At 38.5% G+C, this 11,726-nt stretch overlaps 3 protein-coding genes across 3 annotated transcripts; 1 reads left to right on the top strand and 2 right to left on the bottom strand.

The window, feature by feature from the left end:
* Positions 1-423: 423 nt before the first annotated feature.
* Positions 424-1,668, top strand: WICANDRAFT_80102 (uncharacterized protein; the record flags this gene model as incomplete). Its single annotated transcript, XM_019185003.1, has 1 exon — positions 424-1,668. The coding sequence occupies one exon, from the start codon at positions 424-426 to the stop codon at positions 1,666-1,668; it is 1,245 nt and encodes a 414-aa protein (XP_019037145.1).
* A 1,140-nt stretch (positions 1,669-2,808) lies between these two features.
* On the bottom strand, positions 2,809-4,377 carry WICANDRAFT_85111 (uncharacterized protein; the record flags this gene model as incomplete). Its single annotated transcript, XM_019185839.1, has 2 exons — positions 2,809-4,262; positions 4,293-4,377. 2 exons carry the CDS (start codon positions 4,375-4,377, stop codon positions 2,809-2,811), a joined length of 1,539 nt encoding a protein of 512 aa, XP_019037144.1.
* A 1,327-nt stretch (positions 4,378-5,704) lies between these two features.
* WICANDRAFT_95022 (uncharacterized protein) lies at positions 5,705-8,032 on the bottom strand (the record flags this gene model as incomplete). The annotated part of the gene is made up of 1 exon (XM_019186480.1): positions 5,705-8,032. The coding sequence occupies exon 1, from the start codon at positions 7,997-7,999 to the stop codon at positions 5,705-5,707; it is 2,295 nt and encodes a 764-aa protein (XP_019037143.1). The 5' UTR covers positions 8,000-8,032.
* Positions 8,033-11,726: the final 3,694 nt, after the last annotated feature.

The raw sequence follows: 11,726 nt of genomic DNA, 5'->3' as shown, positions 1-11,726 counted from the left end.
CCAACTACTGGTTCTGATGGTGTCGTTGGTACTGCTACAACTACTATTCCTATTACTACCTCAAGTGGTGCAGGCTCAGGTGCTACATCAGTTACTTGGACTGACTCCAATGGTGAAACCCATACTGGTATTGTTACGGAACAGCCAACTACTGGTTCTGATGGTATCGTTGGTACTGCTACAACTACTATTCCTATTACTGCTTCAAGTGGTTCAAGTGTTACCACAACATTGTCCAACTCCATTGGCTCTAGTTCATCGGTTGGTTCATCTGGAACTTCCGTTCCTTATATGACTGGTTACATTTCAAACGGACAACCGCACTGGGATATTGTTGTCCCTGGCTCTGTGGGACCATGGTCCAATGTTGAATTATCTTCAAATGCTGATAGCTCCCACTATGTGTTTACAGGGGTCCAATTGATGGTTGATGGTTCTGTGGTTTCTGCAGACTCTGAAGTGAGTGATGATTCTTTGGAAGTTTCCTATGATTCTAGTATTAGTGAATCTTCTGAATTGGTCATTGGTGTGTCTGCTCGTGCTATTGCATCTGAACCATATACAAATTCAGTTGTCTTAATAGTCACAACAATTGATGGTAAGAAGCTTGTGAAGAGAGCTGTGTTGGTTTTCGACTTGTCAGCAACAATTAGGGAGAATGCCTCTTCAATTTCTAGTGGTGCAACTGGTGGTTCCGGATCGTCTACAATGGAGACAAGCGGTGAAAGCAGTACAGGTGCCATTTCTGTTACTTCAGGTTCAACAACTTCTGGATTTGTTTCTGGTACTGAAACTGCTTCTTCTGTTGCTTCCACATCTACTTCTACTGTTTCTACTATGTCAACCACTGTTGTTGCTGTTACTTCTTGCTCAAGTCATTCATGTACAGAGGTCTCTATCACCACAGGAGTTACTGTTGTCACATCAACTGTTGAAGGTACCGTGACAACATTCACAACATTCTGTCCATTGTCGTCTACTTCAGGTAGCTCAATTGCTACAACAGAACCAACTTCTGTTACTGGATCAAAGCCTGAAGGTACTTTAACATCTGTTGTTCATGCTTCATCTACCACTGTGATCACTGTTACATCATGTTCTGAACAGAAATGTACTAAGATCCCAACCACAACTGGTGTCACTGTTGTCACTTCAACCGATGCTGGTACTGAAACCGTTTACACCACCTATTGCCCATTGAGCTCCACTGTTATCCTTGGTCAGACATCAACAACAGTAGGTGCTGTGGTACCTCCAGCTTCTGAGGGCCCAGCTATATCTGGCACTGCAGGTAATGTCGGTAATAACCCTGGATCACAAGCTGCTCCAACTGTTGCCACTAATGAAGCTGGTTCTGTTCGTACTGCCCATAGTGCTGCTATTGCCACTTCAGAAAATGCTTCACAAGGTGCCGATTTATACCCAATTGGTTCTGTTGCTACATCGGTTGGCCCACAAGCACAAGCTACTGCTGTGTCTGGAAATGAAGATACCACATCAACAGTTGTTATTCAAGTTACAAAAACAGAAGCTTCTGCTATTGAGACTATGAGCACATCAAACATGCCTTACTCTATTCCACCTTCAAGTTCATACGAGGCTGCCGCTTCAAAGAACGTTTTTTCAAGTTTCACTGGTCTTTTGGTATTCTTGTTAATGCTTTTTTAATCTCAACTTTGGGATAATGTCTTATTATTTTTGAATTTCGTCTTTTGGATTTTTTCCTTTCTGGTTTTTTTTTATTTGAATCTTAATTGATTTCCTTTGTCTTCTATGGTTTGTTTCTTTTGATAGAACAATAGACCGCTTTTTCAGCATTACAATGCTCATGATTCTATTCTGTCATTGTCCAACTTCGGGCGGACAGTTAATTTTCCTTTGATTTTGATTTGTCAATATGTTATAATATATTAGTTTAATACGTTTTACAATTTACGTACTATTGTGCGCTCAGCAGCTATTAATTATATTTTTCGTAACTAATTTTTGATCAAGTACTTATAATTAATATTGCATACCATATTATGATGACGCCGATGCCAGGACGCGCCGAGTTAATTATAGGACAGCAATATATATATATATTAATATGAAATAAAAGAAGCTATAAATATATAAAATTAGGTGAGATCGAGCTGAGATGAAATTACAATATGGGCTGTGCTTACAATATAGCACTTGGTAATAGTATATCTAGCTTCTATTAGATCTCATGTGTGAAGAAATCACATATATGAAACTGCTGTTGCTGAACTTGATGTTTATGATTGTTTTCAATGGAAAAATTATGAACGTCCAAGGTTTTTCGCCAACGACGTATAACCTCCAAAACGTATGGTGTACTTGCCCAATATAGCTTATACGGGCCAGTTAACACTAACCAATAAACACATTGAGCAAATAGCTGTACTGATCACTAGTGATATTAACATTGTTGTACTTAGACTATTGTAAATAGATCAGCTGCAGTTCTATAAGACTTAGCTGGCAGCACTAATATACCTATCAATAACTAGGATATAGCAGGTCTTCTGACAGACATCTACTAGAAATAATTATACTCGTGGTTGTGAAGCAATCATGCTAGTGCTGTATCATATAACTGAAACTAATGTTAATTTGAGCGGCTAGAAGCTTGTATGGCTAGTGATCAGTTTGATTATAATAGAAGAGCCTAATTATACAGAGTCTTGGTTAAGAGTAATGTTATTATAAGTACATAATGTACGGACTGCAATATGATCACTACAAGGTCTAATAAACGTTCTATTACATTCAAGTACCCTATTAAGTACGTTTCTTATTCAATCATATAACATATCTAAAGTTTTTATTTTCAAAATCAGTCAAATCCATGAACTCATAGTTTTCTGGAGGGTTGAAATACGCATCCCCTAATCTTTCAGAGTCCCTATCTCTCTTTTTGTTCTCAATGACGTTGACAAAATATAAAAGTACCATCAAACATAAAGAAGCCGCAGAACAAGCGGCCATAATGACTTTGCTTTCTTTATAATCTGGTGCAAATTTTGGTTTGAAAGTTTGAGGACCAATCATATTCCCAATACAGTATGAGACAAGATAAATACTCATAACAACACCCTTTTTGGTATAACCTAAAGTGTTTGTTGTAATCATACTAATCACAGTGACCCAACCAATATGAATAACAGCAGAGAAAAAATAACCAATCAATTGGGCTGTTTTGTTCTCAGGGAAAGCTAAAAGGCAACAAGCTGCGAAGGCAACCGAGTAACCAGCTATACCCACCAAAGTTCTATGTCCAAAGAATTTAATAGCAAAAAAGAGGAAGAAGGAGGAACCAAATTGACAAGCACCGTTCGGCATTGATAATAACAATGATTTTGATTCTGAAAAGCCAAATGACTCTTTGATCAAAATACTTCCGAATGAGGTTAATGAACCGTTTGGAACAGTTGAGAGAACACCATGAGCAAAATATAAATATGTTCGAACATCTTTGAATGCTTCAATAAGTTGATATTTCTTGAATTTCTTATTACCAAAACCTTGTTGATTAACACGAATTCTTTCCACTGCAATTTGACGTTCACGTTCAGTCAAAAACCAAGCAGTCGCTGGTGTATCTGGTAAATGAAAGAATAAAATAAATGATAATGCCAAAGTAAAACAACCAGTTGCTAAAAACAAAACTTTCCAAGCTTCTAATGCCATCGAATTTTTATGTTTAACCAAACCAAATGCAAGTGCAGCACCAACAATATTACCTGCACCATTACTTGACCACCAGAAAGTGTTTCTTTGAAATTGCTCATCCTTTTTGAAATATTGTGCAGTTATCATCACCATTGCCGGAGAAATAGAAGCCTCCATTGCACCAAGAAAGAACCTAGCAGCTAACATACTTCCAAAATTGAAAGAAGCAGCATTTAAGATCTGGACTGAGCCCCAAACGAAAACAAACGCAGATAAAGTTTTCATTAAGGGGAATCTTTGCAACATTCGAACACAAGGAAATTCAAAGAATAACCAACCCAAATAGAACCCAGTAGTTAACCAAGAGAACTCTTGACCTTTCAAATGTAGGTCATTTCTTAAGCCCATAATACCTGTGAAACTAATGGTGACCTTGTCCATAAATTGGGTTCCATAGACAAAGCAAATTAATATAGTGACGTATAAATCAAGCTTTCTAACCAGCACTTTTTCTTCTTGCTCAGTATAACTAACTCTTTCTTGGGCATTAGCTAACGTAAGAATCAAATCCCCATCTGTAAGATCTTTTTGGTTTTTTTCTAAATCTTGGGTACTTGAAAGTTCAACAACTTCACCAACAGTTTCATCAAAGTATCCCTTTGTTGTGGAATTAGCTGGAGTAACTTTACCAGAAGTCATAATGATCCCTTTCTTGTGTTATAACTTATGCTTAGTTGAACAAACTGATGATTAATATGTTTTGGGGTACTTGAATGGGTTCACAGTCCAGTACTTATATACAATCTTCATGATCTCCCTTGAGGTCTTATCAAAGGGTCCTAATTTGAAGTGCTAACAAACATTGATCCAAATGGATAGTATATCAGGTGAACATCTATTTCCTTCGTGAAATGTACCTTTTTGGGAAAGCACCGTAGGATAAACTTGTATCTGGTGGATGATTTATTGCTGATAAGTGTTATCAATGAGCTGTCCGATCCGACACCAATAGCTCCTCACCCGATCACGATCCGGTCAAACTGGCCGCCACCAAAAACACACATCATCAACATTGGCTTCTGGATGAAATTAAAGGCGATGATTGCACTAATAGCTAATAAGCTGTTGCATTGGTCTTGGTTTCATTGCGGCTAATTTGCATTTAGAAAGCTAGGACTTCATTATAAGCAGATCTCCGCCACCAGATTAGCAGCTGGTGCGATCTTGTACTTGATGAGTTTCAATAGAAGCCAGATTCGACACACGAAAGCCCTAAGGTGACATTGATAATGTCATACTCTGATTTCTATGATGATATTAATCTAGAAATTAGCATCAACACTAGTTTGAAATTCAGGGGTTCAGAAGAATGTATAATACATTAACTTATGCGCCGGTTATTCCTAAGTCGATAGCTGATTTCATGAAAAAATTGGTCAAGGGCCACTACTTCAACACTTTCGCGAAAAATCATGAAAAAAGGTCATTTTGATTAAATACAACCATTAGTGGTATCGATTGAGAACTACTGTATCATTTAAAAAACCCATAGTTTGACGAGAATCGAACACAATTCTCTTGGGTGCACAAAATTAATCTTAAATTGATAAGCTTTGTATATACCAAATAGAAATAGAATCAAAACCTTCCACTTTTTTGATTAATCCATAATCAAAAAAAAAAATAAAATGTAACCTAAAATAAAAGGAAGAACACAAATAAAAGGGTATTGAATGATGAAAACAAAGTTGAAATTAACTTTCCAATTGAACCACTTTTGATTCTTCTCCAAATAAAACAAAATAATTAATAATTAATATTAACATTGAAAGAAAAAAAATTCTTATTGTCTAATGATGAAACCTATGATATGATGAAATCCCCAAAACGAAAAAGCAAGCAAATAAACCATGAATGAAATAACACAAAGAAATTGGAAAAAAAGAAACAGTCACCAAAGTGGACTTAAAATGATCTTGAAAACAGATCCTTTAGAACAAATGAAGATGATTTAGAATTGATCAACTTATAACAAGAAGAAGAATAATGAACCGACAACGGCGGTGAAACCAACACGTAAGTTAGAAGCACCAGCTTCGAATTGAGAGACAGCTGGAGCAGTACCTGATGGAGCAGCACTGGTACCTTGGGTAGCCAAAGTAGTTGCTGAACCAGCTGGGGCTTTAGTGGTGGTACCTTGAGAAGCTGGAGCAGTAGTACCTTGAGAAGCTGGAGCAGTAGTAGCACCGGTGGCTGGAGCAGAAGCTGGAGCAGTAGTACCTTGAGAAACTGGAGCAGTAGTAGCACCGGTGGCTGGAGCAGAAGCTGGAGCAGTAGTACCTTGAGAAACTGGAGCAGTAGTAGCACCGGTGGCTGGAGCAGAAGCTGGAGCAGTAGTACCTTCAGAAGCTGGAGCAGTAGTAGCACCGGTGGCTGGAGCAGAAGCTGGAGCAGTAGTACCTTCAGAAGCTGGAGCAGTAGTAGCACCGGTGGCTGGAGCAGTAGTACCTTCAGAAGCTGGAGCAGTCTTGGTAACATGGACAACAGTAGTAGCAGTGGTTTCAGCACCAGTAGAAACTGAAGTTGATTCAGTAACTTGAGTAGCTGGAGAAGTTGGAGCAACTGGAACTTCAGTAGTAGCAGTTAATGGACAGTAGGTGGTGTAAACAGTTTGAGTACCTTCTTTGGTTTCAGTGACAACAGTGACACCAGTAGTAGCTGGAACTTCAGTACAAACGTTGTTTGAACATGAGGTAACAGTGACAACGGTAGTTGAAGAAGCTTCGACAACTTTAGTGGAGGTACCAGCAGCAGCAGTACCAGTGGTTGATGGAGCAGCAGTTGAACCGTGAGAAGCTGGAACAGTTGAAGTTAATGGACAGTAGGTAGTGTAAATAGTTTCAGTACCTTCTTTGGTTTCAGTAACAACAGTGACACCAGTAGTAGCTGGAACTTCAGTACAAACGTTGTTTGAGCATGAAGTAACAGTGACAACAGTGGTGGTTGGAGCAGTAACAACGGTTGATGATGGAGCAGCAGTTGAAGTTAATGGACAGTAAGTGGTGTAGATGGTTTCAGTACCTTCAATGGTTGAAGTGACAACAGTGACACCAGTGGTAACTGGGACTTCTGAACAAGCGTTATCAGAACATGAGGTAACGGTAACAACGGTGGTTGAAGCGTTTGATTCGATAGCAGTTGAAGTTGAAGCAGCACCTGAAGAGGTAACAGCACCTGAAGAAGCACCTGAAGAAGCACCTGAAGTAGCAGCACTTGAAGCAGCAGAGGAAGCAACTGATGAAGCTTCTGAGGCAGCTGATGAAGCAGCAGATGAGGCACTTGAAGCAGCTGAAGAAGCGGCAGATGAAGCACTTGAAGCAGCTGAAGAAGCAGCAGAGGAAGCACCAGATGAAGCAGCAGATGAGGCAGCTGAAGAAGCACTTGAAGCAGCAGATGAGGCAGCGGATGAAGCACTTGAAGCAGCTGAAGAAGCTGATGATGAAGCACGGGATGAGATTGATGAAGCATCTTCGTTAATGGTGTTTGATAATGAGAATGATTTAGTAGCTCTCTTGATCAATTTTCTACCATCTGGGGTGGTGATGGTTAAATCAACATCAGATGAGTATGGAGCACCAGCAGTAGCTTGAGCAAAGATTTCGAAGATCAATTCTTGAGAAGCTTGGATGGATTCAGAGTATGAAGCATCATATGAAAGATCTTCAACGTTAGTGGTACCTGAAACTGATTCACCATCAATGGTAATGTCAACATTGGTGAAAACGTAGTGGGAACCATCAGTTGATGAAGTAACTTCAACTTCAGTCCATGGACCTAAAGCGGCTGGGACAGTGATTTTCCAGTGTGGTTGACCATCTTGTAAGTAACCTTCAAGAGTTGGTTCAGCAGAAGCTGAAGCGGATGATGATGAAGCAGCAGATGAAGCGGATGAAGAAACATCTGAGGAAGAAGCAGCAGATGAAGAACCTGATGAAACTGGAGCAGATGATGAGGAAGCATCAGAAGAAGCAGCAGATGAGGAACCTGATGAAACTGGAGCAGATGAAGAACCTGATGAAGCTTCTGAGGTTGAAGCAGCAGATGATGATGGTGAGTAGATGAATGATTCTGAAGATGAACCTGAAGTTTCAGCAGATGATTCAGAAGTCAAAGAGTAAGTTGAAGCTTCTGAAGAAGTTGGAACAGTTGATGAGGTTGGGATAGATGATGAGTTTGATAAGATTGATGATGAGTTAAAGTATTGAGCTGAAGCTGCAGCCATTAAGGAAGCAAGCACAGTGCTTTTAGTGAATGAAACCATTATTGAATTTAAATATGGAGCGAATGACTAAAAATTCAGTACTGGATAAAGAGTAAAAGAAGAACCCTTTTGAAATTCAGACATCAGATCAAGGGGTGTGAAGGGGATTATATACCTAATTTTTCTTTTGGTGAAGGGCTGGACTCTGGAATTACTTGTTGATGTTGAATTCTTGATCTATGCTAGTTCCACCAGCCTGTGCATAAAGAAATCTGGTTTTGATTGGCGACTGTCTGCATTACGCGGTGGAATCTCCGGTATGCCCACGCCCAATGTTAATTTAGTGTAACCAGCCATGAAGCTTAACCATATTCAAAAGCCACCCAACATTTGCTAATTTACAATAGGGATTGAGTTCTGGTCAGTTTAATGGTGTGATTAGTGTTTTGGGGGGTCAGTTTAGCTCAATTGTCATGTTCAGAATCCTCTAGTTTCGATAGTTCCATGCTATTGCGAAGCACATTCTAGGTGTGTCGCCAACCGAGCGCATCCCTTTCAAGATATTTTTCTTTTTGCAGCTCCTTCCCGATTGGGCAGGCGAAGTTTCTATTTTGTATTTTCAAAGGAGGGAGCGAAAAGAAAACCATCAACGAAATCAAAACATGAACCAAAATTATTTTCAACAAGTACGTCAATTTTTAGAATTTATGTCGGCTTAACGACTCAAAGAAGCCAAAGTACATCAAGAATTGTGTAGCATACGCTCAAGATTTTAGGAGAAAGGTTACCAATTCGTCATGTGTGTAAAAATCATTTATTTCAAGGCTTTTCAGATCTTTGTTCTTGGATCTTAAGTTTTAACTTGTGAAAAGAAAGAAGCAATCAGTAATCAGTACCACTTGCCTTCTGTGCACTACACACACGTACACGTTTGAAATCAGCATATACATGTGTTTATTTGAAGGAAAAATCACGGGTATCGTTGTGAAAAAGGTTTGGAATTGTTCCAAAGAAGGTTTCCCACTAGGCGAATCTTTTCCCGATTTTGACTTTCCCACTAATTTTAGCCTAGCTGTAGCGGCGTAGCCTGGCGAGCTTGCCTGGCCCCGTTCTTGATTTTGAAATTCAGCGATGAGATCCACCACAGCAGTGGTCCAGGTGGTTATGTTTTTGATGAGCAATTCCAACAGGATGATCCATCAATTGTTTGAACAAATACAAGTATACACAGAGAGCACCTTGTTGTGTACCTCAATTTAAAGAGAAGAGACACAATTCAGTACATACTGGTACGATTCATCTATAAGATATGAGTCTTAGACTGAACTTTAACTTTGTTAAATAGCCAAATTTCAAGTGTACAACTTGACCAGTTGCCAGTGTACCTTTTGGGTGCGGTGTTGTACCTCCTTTTCATCAATTCCGACAGCTGCCACAGGCTGAACAAGTTACGTTACGACGTACCGAATGTTTAACAAGTGACAAATCATGGTAGGATTAGAGAGAAACAAACCCAATTGTATACGCAAAAAAGTGCTTGGATTCCTAGAGAACGTACTGATACTTTCGCCTTATATATATCTAGCTATATGCTTACTTTGAAAGTTCTTTTCTATAGACTTTATAATCCGCCAAAGAACGAACAAAAATTGGAACCTGTAAAGTTAATCCCTTTTTTAACACAACATGCATCAATCTACAACAGTTGTACAGGTAACATGTAACTCACTCATGATGGTGCATCTTGATTCTTGATTCTTGAATAATCACACAGACAGGTCATCATGATTCATCAATAAAAGCTATGTACTCATTCAAATTTCAATTGATTACAATTACATAGAAGTTATCTTTGGTGCCTGGTTTCTTGATGGTGGAATTCTCGCTAACTTTCCAAGCGATTTTTGTTGAAGTAAATTTAGAACCAGATCGTCATCGGAAAATTTGCAATTTCAATTTCTGTTTTTCAGAATTTGACCAGTCACAGAACAAAAAGATTTCAGATTCTTCTTTCCAACAGCTTATCAAAATTTCCACTTTGGTGTCTTTCTTGAGAAGAGATCTACACATTTCTATACAAAACCTTGATCTAGATGCTGATTCAAACAAGATTCCACAGGTGATGGATTTTTCAACAAAGGAACAAGGAGTACACAAACAGTGATGTTCTATGTACATCAAGATATCCAAAGGTGTACAATTCTATTGTATTTCTGGCCAATTCAAGCACAAAGTCGACAACAAAGCGTAATTCAAAGGTCAAACAACTTCATATCATCTTTCAAGAATCAACATCTGGATTCTGGTGTGATCTAGTTCTCGAGTTGATGAGAATATCGATCAATTGTACATCCCATATTCCGCTTTGATCAAAAATCGAGATCTCGATCTTGCTACTGTTATAACTTGAACATGAGCCACGAACCATAATTTACACAGAGAACATTGTTTTGATAATAGGAATGACTGAAGCATGAGGATATGGTGACTCGTACAAATTATAAGTTGTAACTAAGCTATAAATTTGTCGCTTGTTGATAGTACATATCACGCTCGTTCAAATTCAAATCCACAAAAGTTTAAAGCTTCATCATGATCTTGATCTGTAGTATTGGGCTATATACGGCCTTTGGCCACTTTTGAATTATTTAAAGATTTCAATTCCCATCTTGTTCAAGAGTTCAGTTCAGTCCAATTCAACGCCTTTATGGATGATGTATCAGTACAGGTTGAAGTTGACCGATTTGAATTTTGAAATGGTAGATTTTTGAACTCTGAAATTTCATGAAATGGCCGTGAAACGCGTTCCACTGGTGAATTTCATTCACACTAATCGTTTCTCTACAAGCCTATATGCAACAGACGTGTACAACTTCTTGCACAACGGATTCAAAGTCTTTAAACAGACTACAGTCATAGCGCTATGACTACACGCAAACACGCGGGTTTAATATCTTAAAACTGTTTATATTAGTTGGCTCTTTAAGTCTCCATGAGGCCTTAATATTCCACAAATTATTTGTACAAATTTTTATATGTACATGATTTAAATTCTAGAAATTATCAAACCAAACAACTCACTCTCGAGTGATGATATATAATAATTTAAGCACAAAGGCCTGTATCTCATTGATTATGATCGTATCTTAGTAATATAATTGGATACTATTGGACTCTCGAGTATAACAAGAGTAGAACCTGAGGATTTTTGTTGGTGACAATATGGTATAATAAAGCTGAGAAAGCTCAACTATCCATTATAAGGTCCGCCTTTTTTCATTCATGCTGGCTGATCATGTAGTTTGGATCAAGGCACTCTCTTGAGTCTTGAGTCTTGAGTGGGAACTAGTATCATTGCGCCATCTGTTGACTTTCCACTAGATCATATCTAGAGGGAATACTATCACTCTATGGAACCTTTTTTTTTTCGTTACAGACATCTATAATTAGGTTATAATACTGTTTGGGAGCTTGTAAAAAGCTAGTTATGAAGGCTTTCCAAACCTGTGATACATCTCGTTATGGAAAATAAGGTGAGTATACTGGTTGGTGAAGATTTGTCAAGTCTCTTCTCAATGTTTTTAATGATCAAATATCACAACACCTTTGGTGGAACTGACATTAAAGACTTGAGATTGGGATTCCTGGTTCCATGTTATAACTGCTGAAGGGATAAAGCCCACTGCGGAGATAAAATCAGTTCATGAAGAGTTGAAGGATTATAAACGGGTTCCTAGTGGTTGTTGTGTATAAGATGAATAATAATTAGTTGATACAAGAATCAACG

This window comes from Wickerhamomyces anomalus, assembly GCF_001661255.1.
Source record: "Wickerhamomyces anomalus NRRL Y-366-8 unplaced genomic scaffold WICANscaffold_5, whole genome shotgun sequence".
Lineage (NCBI taxonomy): Eukaryota > Fungi > Ascomycota > Saccharomycetes > Phaffomycetales > Wickerhamomycetaceae > Hansenula > Hansenula anomala.
This window is presented reverse-complemented; position numbering and strand designations above follow the sequence as displayed.